The sequence below is a fragment of the Cebus imitator genome, unplaced genomic scaffold (genome assembly GCF_001604975.1).
Source record: "Cebus imitator isolate Cc_AM_T3 unplaced genomic scaffold, Cebus_imitator-1.0 Scaffold122, whole genome shotgun sequence".
In the NCBI taxonomy this organism is placed as follows: Eukaryota; Metazoa; Chordata; class Mammalia; order Primates; family Cebidae; genus Cebus; species Cebus imitator.
Genome location: NW_016107437.1, coordinates 5,307,435 through 5,326,136, shown reverse-complemented (window position 1 = coordinate 5,326,136; position 18,702 = coordinate 5,307,435). Strand labels below are relative to the sequence as shown.

Below are 18,702 nucleotides of genomic sequence, written 5' to 3'. Positions count from 1 at the left end.
CTTTTTTCTGCTCTCATTTCCTCTTTTAGGGACTTTAATTATTCATGTATATTGAGGTGCTTGAAGTTGTCCCCTAGGTCACAGATACTCTTTTTAATTATTTAAAGTTCTTTTTCTCTGTGTTTCATTTTGGATAGTTACCATTGCTGGGCCTTCATTGCAAACATTGTACTTTTCATTTCTAGAAGTTCTGTTCAGTTTGTAGCTTATTGTTTTGAACATGTGGAATGCAGTTATAATACCTTTCAGTGTCTTGCTCTGTTAATTCTAACATCTCTGTCAGTTCCAGATCACTTTCAGTTCATTGAATCCTGTTATTGTAGGTTGAGTTTTTCTGCCTTTTTGCATACTTGATAGTCTTTGTTATTTTTTTCTTTCTTTATTTTTTTTTTAAGCTGTCTCCTACAGGAAGGAAACCTGGTAGTCTCTAATAAGATAACATATATTATAAATTTTACCTTGTGGTGTGCTAGATATTTTTATATTACTATAAATGCTCTTGAGCTGTGTTCTAAAATGTCGTTGAAATGCTTGGAATCAATTTGATTATTTCAGGTCTTTGTAGTTTGGTGGGTCTGGAGCAGTGTTCGCCTAAGACCTTCCAAAATACTCTCCCCAATGCTGTGATGTATGTGTTTTCCCAGGTTAGTTGGTGGGAACAGGCATGGTTCTCAGCCCTTTATGAGCACCACATACTGTTCCCTTGAATTCTTTTGGATGGTTCTTTCCCCAGCCCTGGAGAATGGCTCACCCATTATGTGCTGATCAGTCCTCTGCTGAATCATCAAAGAATCCCTGTGCAGCTCTTCAGGGTTTTCTAACCAGTAAACTAGAGCAGTCGTTGGGTTCACCTCATTTGTTTCCTGTCTCTCAGGAGTCACTGTGCTTCCTTGCCCAGTGTCCAGTGCTTTCAGAACCATTGTTTCATGTATTTTGTCTGATTCTTTTGGTTGTTTTAGACGGGTGGGTAAATCCAGTTCCTGTTACCGCATCTTTGCTGGAATGGAAGTTGCTCCATTGTATTTGTGTCATTGCATACAAACATACTGTCCAGAAATCTGATGCCAGTTTTATTCAAGGTCCTTTGTACATAGCCGTTTTCTTTATTTCTTTTCTTCTTCCTCCTCTTCCTCCTCCACCACCATCACCACCTCCTCCTCCTCCTCCACTACTACTTCTTCTTCTTCTTCTTCTTCTTCTTCCTCTTCTTCTTCTTCTCTCTCTCTCTCTCTCTCTGCCTTTGTGGAATTTTTGAGATTATTCTTTTTTCTCTCCCAGTATTTGGAAATTCCACAATAATGAGCCTCGGAAGTGTTATGCTGAGTAATACTCCCTATGAGCTGTTATAGGCTGGAGACTTGTGACTTATGGGGAAATGTATTGTTTTATTTCCTTGACAGTTTTTTTTTCTTTGATTTCTCTCTCCTTTCTTTCGGGAACTCCCGTGGTTCAATGTCAGGTTTCCTGGATTTATCCTCTAATGTTTTTGTCTTTGTCTGTTCTATTCTATTGTCTTTCATCTTTTTGTTCAATTTCTTGAACATTTCCCTGACCTTCCCCCTTCAACACTTTCATTGATTTTTTTTCTTTCAACTCCTATTTTAATTTCTAAGAATTCTTGTCTTCACAATATTCCTTTGAAAGAGTGCATACAGCTCTTCTTTCTTGGATGTAGAATTATCTTTTACGTCTATAAGGACATTAATTTTTTAAGTAGTTCTCTGTGCATGGTTCTGATATGCATGGATTTTAGTTGCCAGGTTAGTTAAATAACAGTAGTCCCCCAATAACATGATTCCAATTTCAGTGACTACGATGTATTAACTGTGAGTAATTGAATAAAGTGCAAACTTCACTACTAGCTCTTCAGTCCACTCGTCCCTGTGTAGAAAACAGATACATATCCTGATCGGTCACCAATCAGGGCACTTCTTTCAGAGTCTCTGTGACTGGTCACACTGCACATTCATTATTCTGTTCACTCAGACAGCAAAACATGTCATTGTGTTGTCTCCTTGTTTCTCAGTGATAAACCCAGGCAACATTCTTTTCAAATGGATAATCAAAAGAGGGAATTGATCCACCAAGATGAAAGTGTCACAAGGAACCAATAAGTGATAATGTCGAAAGTGAAATTCAAATCAAAACAAGTAGAGTTATAAAGAAGAATTGGCTGACCATGGGAATGTTGACACTACTGCCATATGAGTTGCTGTAAATCTGCAGCCCGAGGAACTTAAGGAAGGCAACTTATCAGCATAAATGAGGAAAGTGGTTGTGACAAAAAGGATGAAGACTTCCCAGAGGAAGTCATGATATTTCACATTTAAGGAGCTCTCAGAGATACATCGTTGGAAGTGCCAAGGATAACCCATTGGAAGCTGATTCAGATTTACAAAGGAGTACGACGGTTCACCCAGGCATAGAAGAAACACTCCATATCATAAGTTATATGACAAGAAGAAGGCACACACTGTTTAAACTACTCTGAATAAAGGTTTTTTTTGTTTTGTTTTTAACAAAAGCTCATACTTTATTCACATTTCCTCAGTTTTTACCTAATGTCCTTTTTCTATTTCAGTTTCAGGATCTCATCGAGGATACCACATTACATTTGGCCATCGTGTCTCCATAGGGTCCTTTAGACCATGATGGTTTCTCTGACTCTCTTTGTTTTTGATAACCTTGACAGTTTCAGGGTGAATTTCAGCTAATATATGCAATGTCCTCCAACTTGAGTTTGTCTGATATTTTTCTAATGGTTAGACTAAGGTTATGGGTTTTGGATGGAAGACCCGTGATGAAGTGCCATCCTCATCACTTCATATCAGGGGAAGATGCTGTCAATGTGATTTCTCACTTGTGATGTTAACTTCATCATCTGGGTTGAAGTGGTGTTTGTCAGATCTCTCCATGTAAAGTTACTGTTCTCCCTCATTCCACACTGTGTTCTTTGAAAGGAAGTCACTGTACACAGCCCAAGCCTAAGTGGTGGGTGTTATGTTCCACCTCCTTTGGGGAGGAGTGTCTGGAATTTTTCTGAACAAGAGATTTGTCTCTTATTTATTATTCAGTATTTGATCTATATTGTTATATTGACCTAAGTTTTATACAAAGTAATAAAACACTTTAATTCCCAGTGGTTTCTGATGCTTTAAATTGCAGTGTGCTAAATGTTATGTTTTACTTGTTTTCATTTCTCTATTTTTAACTCACAGTCAGAGACTTAGTAATGTTGTGACAAAAATTTCTAAAGGTCACAGAAAAATCCATGTTTCCTATTGATCATTAAGATTGCTTTGCACCTTTTCAGTTGTCCAGACGTTTTTATGATTCTGTACTACACGCACAGTGAGGCCTGGCTGTAGCTTGTAGAGTTTCCTTCAGCTCCCTATTCTGTCTGTGCTGCTTTCCTCAGAGTTCCTTTTTTTTAATCTGTGTATTGGTCTGTTTTGGTTTCTGTCTCTCATGTTAGAAGCTTTCTTCAAATATTTGACTGTTCTTGGCCATCCATTATTTTTTAAGAATGAACTAAAAATTGATGAGAAGCTCTGGGTGTGGGGCAAATCTCATTGATGGTCTTTCTACATAGGATGATGAGGTGAAAAGTTGGCTTTATAATTATTAAGTCTTTTCTCTGAGGCTGATTCAGTTCCTTTATGGTTCACACTTCTTATAGCTATATAAGACCTCTCTGCCTAAATAACATCACAAAGATTTTCTCATATTTTTTAGCAGTTTTTATTCTCAGTTTTATGTTAGGTATATGACCTATGAGGCATGAGTATGAGTTTATATTTTACATGTAGATACTCAGTTACTCCAGCAGTATTTTATGAAAAGAATATCCTTTCCCCACTGAATTACCTCAACTCCTTAGTCAAAAATCATTTGGTCATATACATATGTGTCTATTTCTAGACTCTTATTTCATTGATCTATATGTCTGTTCTTTGACTAGTACCATCTTGTCTTGATTACTGTAGATTTATATTGAGCCTTGAAATCAAATAGTGTACTCTTTAATCTTATGGATTTTTTCTTTTTTTTATAAAAGAGTTTATTCTAAGTCCTTCACTTTCCACAAAAATTTTAGTCAGTTTGTCAGTTTCTACAAAAAGCCTGTTAGCTCTTTGACTGGAATTGTGTTGAATCTGTAGACCATTTTGAGGAGAATTAACCTCTTAACTACATTGAGTCTTCCAACCCGTGAACATAGTATATCTTTTCACTTACTTAGGCTTTCTTTGAATTTCTCTCATCAGTGTATTATAGTTTTCAGCATACAAATTTTGCATGTGCTATACTGGAGTTGTCCCTGCGTATTTTGCCTTTTGATCTATTGTAACTCATGTGTTTTTTAAGTTCCATTCCTAGTCATTTATTGCTAGTATAAAGAAATATAATAGGTTTTTTGTTTTGACCTTGTATTCTTACACCTTCCTTACTTATTTACTTATTAGTTCTAATAATTTATTGTAGAGTTATTGGGTATTTTTTGTTTAAACAATCATATCTACAAATTTCCCCATACAAATTTTTCTTCCTCTTGCCTTTATTGCTCTGGCTAGGGCCTCTAGTACATTGTTGAATAGAAGTTGTGAGAGCCAACATCTTTGTGTTATTCCTGATCTTAGGAGGAAAGCTTTCAGTCTTCCACCATTAGCGTGGTATTAGCTGTAAGGATTCTGTTTTTTTAAGAGATTGATTCTCTGATTTGCAGCTTGGGGGATAAAAGCCTGAAAGAAGCTGACTTCTGTGCTCTGGGTATGGACTGGCAGAAGGGAGCTGGAGCCCTCACTCCTCAGTATGTGGGGGATGGCTACTTGCCCCCTTTTGTCCACTCATATCGCCTCACTCCCACTCTTTGCCATTGTACCTGGTGCTGCTGAGCTTGCAGAGGATCACTTTCTCCTATCTAGCTCCTACTGGCTTGGGGTGATACCAGTCCCCTGGCTTCTCTGGGGTGGGAGATTCTATTACAGCCTTGTTCCCTACTGACATGGCTCCAGTCTTTATCACCTGCTCGGTTTAGGAATCTAGGGCCTGCTTGTGCTGAGATTTTGCAGGGCTCTATTGGGTGAATCCGCCTTTTGTAGAACACTCAGATTTCTGTTTCTGCCTCTATGCAGAGCAGAGCTCTTTGCCGCTTTTCTCCCTAATTTCCTCTGCAAAGAGAGTGCCTGCAAGGTGAGCTGATACCCCATTCTCTGATGCTGACTCTCCTGTTCTCTTTTCCTCCTTAGGTGTTATCTTCTCTCTGCAGATAAATAGTGTGTTCATCAGTCATGTGTAACTTCATGGAAATTTTTAAAAAGTAGTTTATTTTCTGAAATAGTTGGCTTTTTGGTATGCAGGGATGATATTTTGTTTTTCCTCTTACAGCCTTGATTATGTTACTGATTTGATTAGTAAGTCCTTTCATCAAAGTCAAAAGGTAAATTTTAGTACAAAAGTAAATTTCATCCTAGCCTCTGAAAATTTCAGATGTTCTAAATTCAGGTCCAACTAATTGTATGTTGAGTATATGTTTTACGTTTAGAAATTATTATTAACATAATATCTTTCATGTTTGCATCAATTAATTTTTCCAATGTTAAAGTGAGTTGAAAATAGGGGATTGTTTGAAATAGTCAAAACAGGTTCTTATAAAGTATTTCTTATTGAATGCCATTGATTCCTTGGAATGTTGAACCAGTTTTTCTTTTAAGCCTCATATTCACAAGTAAGCTTTATGTCTAGGGTAGAGCACATACACAATGCATTCGTGTTTTCACACACACACACACACACACACACACACACACACACACACTCTCTCTCTCTCTCTCACTCTCTCTCCCCCCCCACCCATTGCACAAGAGATGTCCTTTATTACCAGACAGCTACCGTTCTTATTTAATGTTAATTTTGTTTTCAGACTCAATTAATTTTTTTTTTTTTTTTTTTTTGAGACAGAGTCTCACTCTGTCACCCAAGCTGGAGTACAGTGGTATGATCTTGGCTCGACACACCCTCCGCCTCCCAGGTTCAAGTAGTTCTCCTGCCTCCGCCTCCCAAGTAGCTAGGATTACAGGCACGTACCACAATGCCCAGCAATTTTTTGTATGTTTAGTAGAGACAAGGTTTCACCATGTTGGCCAGGCTGATCTTGAACTCCTCACCTCAAGTGATTTGCCCGTCTCAGCCTCCCAAAGTGCTGAGATTACAGGCGTGAGCCACTGTGCCCAGCCCCAAGACTCAAATTCTTTATTAGAAATAAGAATCTTGGTTTGTCAGTGATTTCTGAGGGTCTGGCTTCCAAGCTGAGCATAGGTTGTCCAACATCCTCCCCTCTCCCACCTAGATCGAGCCCCAAAACACAGAAACAGTCATGCTCATGGAATTCAAATTTACTGTAAGAGTTTGTGGATACAATAAAAAGGCATTTCTAGCTCCGACTTAGCGGATCTCTCTACCTTATTTTGCCGTGTGAGGTAGTTTGCACAGTGGGACATTCCTTCAATCCCTTAGCTACATCTAGTAGGGAATGTGTTTTCATTCAGCCTAGCAGGAGAAGCTGAGTGTACACAGGAATGTAAACTTATTAATACTGTTTCTAATTCAGGATAAAATAAGCAGTTTGTTGTTTGTCACTTGCATTATTGCTTTTGGGGAGAGAGCTTTCACTTATTTATTTCATCCATTCAGCAAACCTTAGCCAAGAACTTACTCTGTGCCAGGCCCTGTGGCAGTTACAGAGAGTACAAGCAGTGTAAGAGCCCACTCTCATGGACCATACATTCTGGAGGCAAAGAGAGAGAATAGATAAGTAAGGACATAAATAAGAAGCAAGTCAGAGGCGAGTAGGAGGAGGAAAATAAAACAGGGCAGGAAGATGAATGTGACAGGGTAAATGGCTGTTTGGGCTCCTCCGTGGGGGTTAGGGGGTCTCTTTTCAGTTGAGACCAGCACAGTGAGGAGATCTGGCCCTAGAGGTTGTAAAGCAGTGGCAAGAATATTGGCCTTGGAGTGCAGTCTGAGACCCACCTGCCCAGCTGCAGTACCTGGGGGAGGTCATTTACCCTGAAGATGAGGTTTCTTTTCTGCAAAATGGGAGTGTACATGTGTCCAGCTTCAAAGGGTCATATACAGTTACCAAATGAGAGAATGATATAAACAGAAGCCCTTTAAAATGAAAGGGGACTGGTATTTTATACAGCAGCATGAACGTTCCAGCCAACTAAAGGACTTGCTATACCTATCTTTAAGACTTACCATAGGCCAGGCATGGTGGTTCATGCCTGTAATACCAGCACTTGGGGAGGCCAAGGAGGGAGGATCACGTGAGCCCAGAAGTTCAGAACCAGCCTGAGCAACATAGCAAGACCCCCATCTCTACAAAAAAAAAAAAAAAATTAGGCATGGTGGTGCGTGCCTGTAGTCCCAGTTACTCAGGAGGTGGAGGTGGGAGGATCACTTGGGCCTGGGAGGTTGAGGCTGCAGTGAGTTATGATTACACCATTGCACTCCAGTCCAGGTAACAGAGCCAGACCCCATCTCTTTTTTAAAAAACAAAAACAAAAAACACTTATTTTAAAACTGCAGTAATACACTGTGGGGCTGGGTAAGAAAAGAGAGATGTAGTGGAACAGAATAGAGAGTCCAAGAATACAGCCACACGTGTGATCAGTTGATTTCCCATAGTTTTTCCATGAAAGAATTCCTTCTTGGCATTTATAGACATTTGTCTCTTATTCCAGATTGTGAGAAAAATCTGTCAAGAAATAAGGAAAAAGGAAAAATCCTGCAAGAATTAAAGTTTTAGCAGCCAACATGGGTATCACTAGTTTAAAGGAATTCCCCAGCCTCAGGTGAAAGGCAAGAGCACAGTCAGCAACACTTGGAGTCAGAGATTAAGGTCGTCATTTTCAGCAACATATAGGAGAGAAGGAGTCTCAGTCCAGTCAAGTCATTCTTCGTTGTCACTGTCACCGTATTGCAAGTGTGTGTTTATGGCCCTGCCTGCTGTTAACAGTGAGTCATTCTTCTCAAAAATCTACTGAGTTTATGCATATGAGTACACGTCACAAAATCCTGCAACTCTTGTTTGAAGATAGAAGTTTTGGCAGCAGCCCTTAAGTTGGTAGCTTTGAAGCGTGATTCCTATGTTGTGCTGTTAACCTTGCTAGGATAGCCAAACGTTACATTACATTAGCTCATAGAATCCAATCATGTTCACTGGTGTTTTTCCGTGTTTGAGTGTTTAATGAAGGCTACAGTTCTTTTTAAATACTTTTACAGGAGAGATGTAAAGAGAAGATGTGTGAGTATGATTGTGGAATACTGTTAATGTGAAATCAGATGATATAAAATTTGAATTTGGAAAAGCAGGATCAATTTTAAGAGCAAAATCAAGGCAAGGAGACAATATTTTCAAAACTAGGAAAGGAAATGGACTTATATAAAGCCGTATGTAGTCTGAAGCCCAACCGCAATTTGCTTTGGACACACTCTGAAGGGTTTGACCATCATTAACATAACATGAAAGAAGCTTTTCGACATTTGAAATATTTTTCATGAAACAGATATTAACAATTAATGCTTGTGTGTTTTTAAGTATCATTTAAGAATAACTTTTAAATACTAAATATTTGTGGCATCTTTCAATTTTTAAATGATATTTATTTGGCATTCATTTGGTGCTACTGTGTCTGTCATGTTTTCTGTTACCAAATGTCTATATCAGGTAGAGGTTATTTTTACGTGTTATTGAAATATATGCTTTTCTCACAGTGTGTTGGTTCATAATAGTAACCTGTGCATATATTATTATATCTTACTTTACAGAACTGACGCCTGAAACTTTTAGTATAACTGTATCACATAAAAGTGACTTGCTATTTATAACTCATTATTCAAAAACATATAACACAGTGCTATTAAAAATGCAGAATATTTTATGATTTGGGAATTCTGAATTTCTCATTCCTGAATCTGGAAGCTAATAACTATTGAGAATTTGGAAAAACCAAAAATTCCTGACAGAAGTACCGGTAATCCAGTAGGCGAAGGAAGGTTTTGTCTTCCTTCGCCTTCTGGATTACCGGTACCTCTGTCAGGAATACAGTACCGAAACAACTGGGTAACTATGCCCATAACCGCATTTCCGTTCTTATGCTACACCACATTTAAAATGAACTTGAAGCGACTCATAGAACAAAATGGAAGAACTAAAGTGATACCACTGTTAGAAGAAAAAAATGGAAACCTTAGTATCTTGCATTAGGCAAAGATTTCTTAGATATGACCAAAAAAAGCATAAAAGAAAAATATTGATAAATTGGACTTATAATTAAATCTTCTTTTCTTCAAAAGATACTATTAAGAAACTGTGAAGAGAAGGCACACACTGGAAAAAATATTCTTTTCCTTTTTTTCCTTTTAAATAGAGATGGAGATTCACCATGTTGCCCAGGCTGGTCTCGAACTCCTGAGCTCAAGCGTTCACCCACTTCAGCCTCCCAAAGTGCTAGGATTACAAGCATCAGCTACCATGCCTGACCAAAATTATTTAAACTGAATATCTAATAAAACAGTTGTATCTACATACAAAATAGTTGTATCATAATCATATATACTCTTATAATATATACTCGGCAATTCAGAAAACAACCCAGTTTCTTGAAAAGGTGGATGAGGTCAGAAAATTTCAAAGATTCTTCAAAGAAGATACACAAATGGCCAATAAATAGTGTGGCAATTTCTTGTAAAGTTAAATTGCAAATGCATTTCCATATATCACCGAGAAATTCTTCTAGGTATTTATCTTTGAAAAATAAAAACGTAATGTTTTTAATAGTAAAAGGTAGCTTTTACCCAAATGTTCCTAGCGGTATTATTTATCATGACAAAAAGTTGGAAGCAGCCCAAAGGTCCATCAGCTAGTAAATGAATAAATTCTGATACAGCCATACTATGAAATAAAGTACTAATACTAACAGCCATGTGGCTGACTCTCAAAGTATTATGCCAAGTGAAAGCAGTCAAAAGACTAAATATTGTGTGATTTCATTCATATGAACTTCCAGAAAAGGCAAAACCACGTAAATAGGATGATAAGCAGATTAGTGGTTGCTGTGACAATGTGTATTAAGTGCAAAGTGACAGGAATCTTTTTAGGAAAAGGGCATTGTTCTATATCTCAATTGTAGTAGTAGTTACATGGTTATATGCAATTCCCAAAGTTAACCAAACTACTTTTAAAACAAGTGAATTCCTTTGCATGTAAATAATACCCTAATTTAAAATAGGGGAAAATGTTCCTATGGCAGCCAGATTTTTGTTAATTGCTTTATGGAAAAAGGTATTTGTAGAGGTTTGAAAATACGGCTTTTCTATAAGCAAACATTTTTTCTACTAAAAGCAAAAAGCTAATGAAGATGTTTACCCTTGTAGAATTTGATGGATAGTTGACAGTAACTTAACTTTTAGCAAAATACTAGTCAAAGTTTAATGTTCAATTTTAACATACCAAGCTGTGTCTGTGACATTTTAATTAATTACCACTTCTTACAGTGGATTTAAATGTCCACTTCATATTCATTATAAACTAGCTCACTTTGTACATTATAAATCTGTGTGCAAAATGAGGTCATATGAATGGGAGATTGTTTTGCTTCTCATTTTACCGTTTGACATTTAAAATCAGTTAATAAAAGAATGCGTCCTCAACATGCATGTATTGAGAGTGCTGCATAGGCATGTGCACACACACATGTGTGCACAGCAGTACTTTCCAAATATATAAAGAATCACATTCGTAAAGGCAGTATTACATATATCCAGTTTTTAATGTATAATTAAAACTCTTTGATGTAAAACTGCCATAGTTAAGTTATATGGGATATAATCACAGCTTTTATTTTCATTAAAGGATAGCAGGTCTTACATATATATAGATACAGAAGCATTATAGGAAATAAACTAATTCCGCATATATCTGAGAGCTTTCTCAGGCAGGATGCCCAATAACCATTAGCTTCTCCTAGGAAGCAAAAGACTTACTTGAGAGCAGAAACTACAGATAAGCAATTAAGTAATATGTTGTAGACCAGGCGTTGTGGCTCACACCTGTAATCCCAGCACTTTGGGAGGCTGAAGCAAGCTGATCTGTTGAAGTCAGGAGTTTGAGGCCAGCCTGGCCAACATGGTCAAACCCCATCTCTACTAAAAATAAAAAAATTAGCCAGGCATGGTGGCACACACCTGTAATCCTAGCTACTGGTAAGTTGAGGCATGACAATCACTTGAACCTGGAAGGTGGAGGTTACAGTGAGCCAAGATTGTGCCACTGCACTCCAGCCTGGGCAATGGAGTGAGACTCCGTCTCAAAAAAAAAAAAAAAAGAAAAAGAAAATATGTTGTAAATTAATTGAGAAACTGTTCAGGAAAATGCTTTGTAAACTTAAAAGTTGTATAGGAACAAGAGCCCTGCAGAAGCACATCTGGCATAGTCCCTGTTGCATAGTAGACATCAGATGTTTATGGAAAGGAGCATTACAGATGCATCGGCCTTGTTGGCCAAAAATACCATAGTAACTTGTGGTTAGGATACAAACCAATGTATTCTAGTAAGTGCCTTCAAAATCATTGCTTGCAGTTAATGCTGAAGTTAATTATTCTCCATGTCCATGGAATAGCCACATGATGCTATGATATGAGGTAGTGATTGTTATTGTTGTTGTTTGAGAAAGGGTCTTACTCTGTCACCCAGGCTGGAGTGCATTGGGACGATCACAGCTCACTGCCACCTCCACCTCCCAGACTCAAGCAATCCTATTTTAGCCTCCCAAATAGTTAGGAATACAGGCATGCCATCACTGTGCCCAGATAATTTGTTTTTGTTTTGTTTTGAGACAGAGTTTTGGCACATTGCCCAGGCTAGTCTTGAACTCTTGGGCTCAAGCATTCTTCCTGCCTTGGCCTCCCTAAGTGTTAGGATTACCAGTTTGAGCCACCATACCCAGCCAAGATAAGAGTTTTGATGAAACCATACTCCTATAAGGACACAGGGCATTAATACCACCCCAGAAAGTTCCCTCACGTTCCATCAGTCAGTCCCTGCCTACCTTCCCACACCCACCATTCTTCTGAATATTTTTCTCCGAAGATTAGTTTAGACTTTTCTGGAATTTTATATAAATGTGTTTATAAAATACCCACTCTTTCCTGTGAAGGCTTCATTCACTTAGAGTGAGATTCATCCATGTTGTTGGAGGTAATAGTAATTCATTTTTTATTGCTGAATTATATTTCATTGTATGAATATAGCCCAGTTTGTTTATCCATTCTCCTGTTGATGCACTGCTCCAAGTTTCAGTTTATTATACAAAGCAAGGTGAATGAGTTAAAGTCCTCTTGAGATAGCCAAGCAGGGTGTTTCGGAAGCATGGAAAGGAAAGAACACTAAATAGGGCTTGGGAACATTCCCAGAGGAGAGTCATGTTGAGCAGGAAGAGATGAGCAGTAGGGTCTTAGCATGAATGGTGACATTGAAATGGGAAGCGTGGTATATATTTGGGCTGTTAAGCTTCTGGTGGGATGTCAGGCATGTGGGAAAGTACGGACGATGGGCTTCGTTAGGTAAACCTAGATAGTCTCTGCTGCTTGGCCGCCTAGTGAAAGATAGACCAGGAAAGCAGATTGGGCCCAGATGACAGAGGATCCTGGATGCTGTGCCAAGCAGTTTAAATTTAGGTTTATAGTGGAGAGTCGTAGTCTTTCTTTCCCTTCCCTTACGTATTGATGTAGAATCATGGATTCCTATTTTTTTTCAATGATGCAGAATTTATTACTGTTTTCTAATAAATTAGAGGGCACACTTTGTCCCAGATTTGGCCAGTGGGAGTCAGTCCTTTCCTTTCAAGCTAGTTCCTAGTTCCCTGTGACATGCCTAAACATTTTTTACTTTTTGGCTTTGCAAAATATTTTAGACTCATTTTATAATTTATCTCCCTTGACCCTGGAATTAACCACTTATTCAGGAGCCCTGGTTCCTTTTAGTGAGGTATTAGAAACTAAAATCTAGAAAGCAGATATGCTCATTGTTACTGGTGTGTCTCTACTTCTAGGTCCTTTCTGTAGACAGAGCTGGGAATTTTGTGCCTGGATAGATAGGGTTACCTATCCCTGCATAAATATGCGTGCATATATGTGTGTGTATACATAAATGTGAACACATATACACATACTTATTTTAGAAATCACAAGCCCAAATCCTTACCTCCAATTTCAGTCTATCCCTCCAGGGTTCTTTTTTATCTTCCCTTATTCCAAAATTTTTATGTCTGTCTTCCAGAAACATCAACATATTTACTGATTTATTCAGTGCCATCATGCAGCTAAGTGTTTTCAGAATTGCTTCACTCATTCTACTACAGAAGCAAACCTACTAAAGGATTCAGGATTTGTTTACCATTCTCTCCCACGCCCTACTCAAGAATGGGAATATCAGGTTCATAAGTTGTTCTTTTGCACTTGGCTTTTTACACATATTTTGCTGGAAATCATTCCATAATCATTTTCAGTTCTTTGAGATCTTCATTCTTTTTTGTAACTGCTTAGTAGTTCATTGATTGTACGTACTGTTGTGTATTCAACGCGTTTTCTATGCTTAGACATTTAGGTACTTTGCAGTATTTTGCAATTCTAAATAATGCTATATTGAATAACTTGTACATATATATTTGCCTTGTAGGAGGTATATCTTCTAAATTCCTGGAAATGTATGTAGTTTTGTTAGATATTGCCACACTCCCTCCATAAGAGTAAGTTGTACCATTTTGCATTCTTACCAGCAATGTATGAAAGGACCCTTTCCCCCAATCTACAATGGAGTATATTATCAAGCTTTTGAAGGTTTTTGCCAGTCTAAAAACCTAGTGGGTGAGAAGTGATATTTCGTTGTTTCATTTTGCATTATGAATGGAGTTGAGCACCTTTTCATGTGTTTAAGGAGTGTGTGTAATGAGCTGTTTATTCATAGCTTTTTCAGTTTTCTATAGGACTTTTGGTCTTTCTTTTTCTCTTCATGTTTGAGTTATTATTTGTTAGGGGCATTAACCCTTTATCTGCGATACATGTTGCAGATATTTCCTCCTGGTTTGTCATTTGTCTTTGCTCACGTTATTTATTGCCCTATAAAACATGTTTACATTTATGAAGTCACATTAACAAATCCTTTATTATGTCTGGATTGTAAGACATGGCAAGAAAACCTTTTTCTACACCTAGATTTGGAAGCATTCACTCGTGTTTTCTTTTAGTACCTGTGAAGTTGCCTCTTTTGCATTTAGAAAGCTAATGCCTTTGGTATTTATTCTTTTATATGGTATGAAGACTGGTTCTAATTTTATCATTTTCTGCTTGTCCCAACACTATTTTTTTAAAGTCTGTCTTTGCCCCAGTATTTAGACATACCACCATTATCATACAGTAGATTTCTACATACATTTGGGGCTATTTCTAGACTTTGTATTTCACAAAGTATTTTTTTTTACAAGTCTTATTTTATTCAGATAGCGGTCTGATCGTACATGGTCCAACAATGCTCAAATAATAAATCACATATAATCAGATGTTAAAGATTACTCTTCAAACATTATAGCCAATGATGCCACACTTGCCTATGATCTCCTCGACATAAAACCACATCAAGCACCTCACCAAACGGTCCAGCACAGCTTCCTTAACTGTGAGTTGTTTGAAGCTACCAGTCTGGGCATTACTGACTGTTTTTCAGGCTCTGAAAAGCTCTAGGGATCTCAGCAGGGGTAAGAGGAATCAGTTCAACCTTGGCGTAGTACTAAAATGTGGCCAGTAGAGGCTATGAATAAGTCACAACAGTGTTCGCCAGCGCCAGGGTCTTCTCCACAAGGTTATGGATAAATTGGGCCATGGTTCTTGGGTGGAAAGTCCGTCACCCTGGAAGGCCGGCTGAATGTCACACCCTGGAAGGACCTGCTGCAGGACCCCCTTCACAAAATATTTTTAATGCCTGTGGTTCTAGCTGAGTTTTCATTAAATATTTATGTCTCAGAGGCTACCAGGTTCCTGAATTTACAGTGCAAAGGAATTTTTAGGCCTCTTCCCTTTTCATGATGGAAGAACCCTTACTATCTTATACTTTCTGAATTTTCTAAATTTTCTGAAATCAGTAAAATTTTTTTAGTCTTTAAAAAATCTTTTTAAAGGTGTTATCGGTTTTTAAACAGTAAACTTTAGCATAAATTTTTAACCGTTCCCCCCCCCCCAAAACATTACCATTGATATCATCCCTTTTGTTTTTTTTCAGAGTCCCTCAATTAAAAGACATGAAAAAGAGGACAAATGAAAGGCTGGCCAGCCCAGTAGTAAGAGGAAGTGTGCTCCAGCCTCTTCTGCTTCGCATGCCTTAGAGATGCACCAGGAAGGCGGTGTGTTCTCCTCCTCCATCCTCTGAGTGTACCATCAAGTGCAGTTGGCAGATTCAGGGAAGATGTTCAGTGCAGGAGTGATGTGGAGGAACTTGAATATTTGGGTAGCCAGCGTTTTTTATATAGAACGTTTTAAAATAGTCGCGTCCTAGCTGGGCATGGTGGCTCACGCCTGCAATCCCAGCACTTTGGGAAGCTGAGGCTGGCAGATCACTTGAGGTCCAGCATTCAAGACTAGCTTGGCCAACATGGTGAAACCTCATCTCTACTAAAAATACAAAAATTAGCTGGGCGTGATGGCAGGTGTTTGTAATCCCAGCTATTTGGGAGGCTGAGGCAGGAGAATTGCTTGAACCCAGGAGGCAGAGGCTATAGTGAGCCAAGATTGCACCACTGCTCTACAGCCTAGGTGACAGAACAAGACTGTCTCAAAAATAAATAAATAAAATTTAAAAGTACCCACCTCCTAGGAAAGGCTGGTAGGATCAGTTCATCGCTCTCACTCCCCACCCTCCCCACGTGCTTGAATGGCCTCTCCTAAATAGAATGCCTTGAATTTATTTTAGGCTTTTCATAACTTGGGGGCTATAATGAAAAAATCTCTAAGACCCATTTAGAGGAGAAAGGACTCAGTGTTTATGTGTTATGTGGACGCTGTTTTTATCTAGTTATATTTCAGATAATATTTTCCTAAGGAAAAATCAGGACACATAATCTGATTTAATTCAATATGTCAAATCCTATAAAGCTTTCAAAATGAAACCAGATTTAATTATACATTTAACAAGTCATCTTTTTGGAAAAGAAGAGGATTACATGAAGGTGGGGTATGCCCTGTAACTATATCCAAGTTTTAAGCCGTGGGATAGCAGACCGATTCAAGAATTCTGCATTTCTGCTGTTTATCCATTAGGCAGTCATTGAAGGGAATAATGCTATCTTCTGACTTAATGTAATCAAAACTATTGTTTTGTTATAGTATCTCTGCTATTCTATTCTGTTGCAATAGTTTTTTCACAATAGAGACTAGGAACTTTACAAATGTGTTCTTGAGCACTCGGAACAGCTTAGATTTGTATGTATTTACAAGCATAATTTAGGACTTTTTTCTGAATAAGCGTGTTATAGGTAAACTTTCAGACTTCAGTTCATAACAAGGTCTTTACTTTTTACACACAGGCAGCAGCTGCCCATGTTGTTGATGGCTGGCTAAGTGTTAATAGAATTAAGAGTATTAAAATATTTTTATAGACTAGTCTTCCTGTAACTCGCGGCACCTTTCATGTTGTTCCACTTTTTGCATTTCAGTTTTACAGCTCCCAGCACAGTAGGAAAGAGAAATTTGAGTCCTAGTCAAGAGGAAGCTGGCCTGGAGGACGGAGTGTCGGGGGAGATTTCCGACGCTGAGCTTGAGCAGACCAATTCCTGTGCAGAGCCCCTCTCAGAGGGAAGGAAAAAGGCCAAGAAATTAAAAAGAATGAAGAAGGAGCTTTCTCCAGCAGGTTTGTGTTGGATCTTGCCGAAGTTCTGGGGCTGTGGACTCTTTAAATGCTCTAGAATCTCCTATTTTGGGGGAGAAATTATAGCAAGGCTTCACTTGGTGGCAAAGCCCATGTAGTCTTCCACAAGAGAAGATATTTTTAGGATCAATTTAATTTAATTTGAGGAATCCTAAAAAGCTCTGGCTCGGGTGGCGTAAGGCCTGGGGGGGTCTCCTTGTTAAAGATGGCTAGTCTATTTTGGTAATCTCTCTCTCCTCCATGGTGTAGAGGTTTTGCTGATGTGTTTAAAGCAGCCTCAATATTTAAAATGTGCATTTAAATGTGCGCAGAGGCCCCTCCTACATGCTATTTTCAGTAGCAGAGTTTTCACTGTTTCCAGCAAAACCCCCAGGCAACCTGGTTCTCTCCTAAGCAGAATTATATAAGAAGGAAAGGAGACAGGAAATTAGCACCTGTTGAGAGCCTACTACATGCTAGACGCTGTAGTAGGAGCCATTTCTCTCCTTATTTCATTTTCACCATAGTCCTGAGGTGGGAATCATCATCCTTATTTGAGTGAAGCAGATGCCTGGGCTGAGGGAGGCTAATGTGCAGGGCCATGCTGCTCATAGGAAACACAGCCAGAAGGCAGACCCAGGCCCACATGAGCCGAATCCCATGTCCTTTCCACCCCACAGATATGCCTAACTCAGCCCTTCATGCTCGCATGCCACGCAGGGCCAGAACAAGAGGCCAGAAGTGTGTCTTGTCAGTCAGCACATGAAAAAGGCTGTTCCCTGCTGCTGGGGGCCGTCCAGCAAGGCACCAGTCACAGTGACAGTAATCGTAGCCACTGTTGACTGAGTGCTTACTAAGGGGCCAGCACAATGCTTAATGTGTAACAGAAATTCTTTCATGTAATCCTGGAGACTGTCATCATTATCCTTCTTACAATGAAGAAAACAGAGGCCTTGGGGTTATGTGAGTTGCCCAAGGTTCTAGAGCCATTTAGTCTGTCCTATAAGAAAGCCGATGAGGCTGGGCTTGGTGACTCATGCCTGTAACCCCAGCATTTTGGGAGGCCAAGATTGCTAGATCACTTGAGGTCAGGAGTTCGAGACCAGCATGGCCAACATAGCAAAACTACGTCTCTTCAAAAATACAAAAACTATTCTGTTATAAAGACACATTCACATTCACACATATGTCCATTGCGGCACTGTTTACAATAGCAAAGAATTGGAACCAACTCAAATGCCCATCAAGGATAGACTGGCTAAAGAAAATGTGGCACACCATGGAATATTGTGCAGCTGTAAAAAAGGATGAGTTCATGTCCTTTGCAGGGACATGGATGAATCTGGAAACCATCATTCTCAGCAAACTGACACAAGAACAGAAAACCCGACACTGCATGTTGTCACTCATAAGTGGGTGTTGACCATTGAGAACACATGGACACAGGGAGAGGAACATCACACACTGGGGTCTGTTGGGGGGTGGGGGGCTAGGGGAGCGATAGCAGGGGGTAGGGAGGTTGGAGAGGGATAACATTAGGAGAAATACCTAATGTAAGTGAAGGGGGGGGATGGAGGCAGCAAACCATCGTGGCATGTGTATACCTATGTAACAGTCCTATAAGATCTGCACATGTACCCCAGAACTTAAAGTATAATTAATATATATATGTATGTGTATATATATATATATGTGTGTGTGTGTGTGTGTGTGTGTGTGTGTGTGTGTATATATATATATATATATAT

At 38.9% G+C, this 18,702-nt stretch overlaps 1 protein-coding gene and 1 pseudogene across 3 annotated transcripts in view; one reads left to right on the top strand and one right to left on the bottom strand.

The window, feature by feature from the left end:
* PARN (poly(A)-specific ribonuclease) overlaps window positions 1–18,702 on the top strand; it is a 200,313-nt gene that overhangs the window by 172,051 nt on the left and 9,560 nt on the right. Inside the window, exons 23-24 of one of the 3 annotated variants that reach the window (XR_001828543.2) lie at window positions 2,027–2,497; window positions 2,582–3,139. Coding sequence is in view for 2 of the 3 variants with exons in the window: in XM_017540011.2 (XP_017395500.1) it covers window positions 16,764–16,957 (194 nt within the window). In the remaining variant the exon portion in view is untranslated. Of the gene's footprint in view, window positions 1–2,026; window positions 3,140–16,763; window positions 16,958–18,702 lie in introns of those variants that run through there. The other 2 variants (XM_017540011.2, XM_017540012.2) reach the window with 2 other exon arrangements.
* Window positions 14,588–14,961, bottom strand: LOC119472893 (annotated as a pseudogene).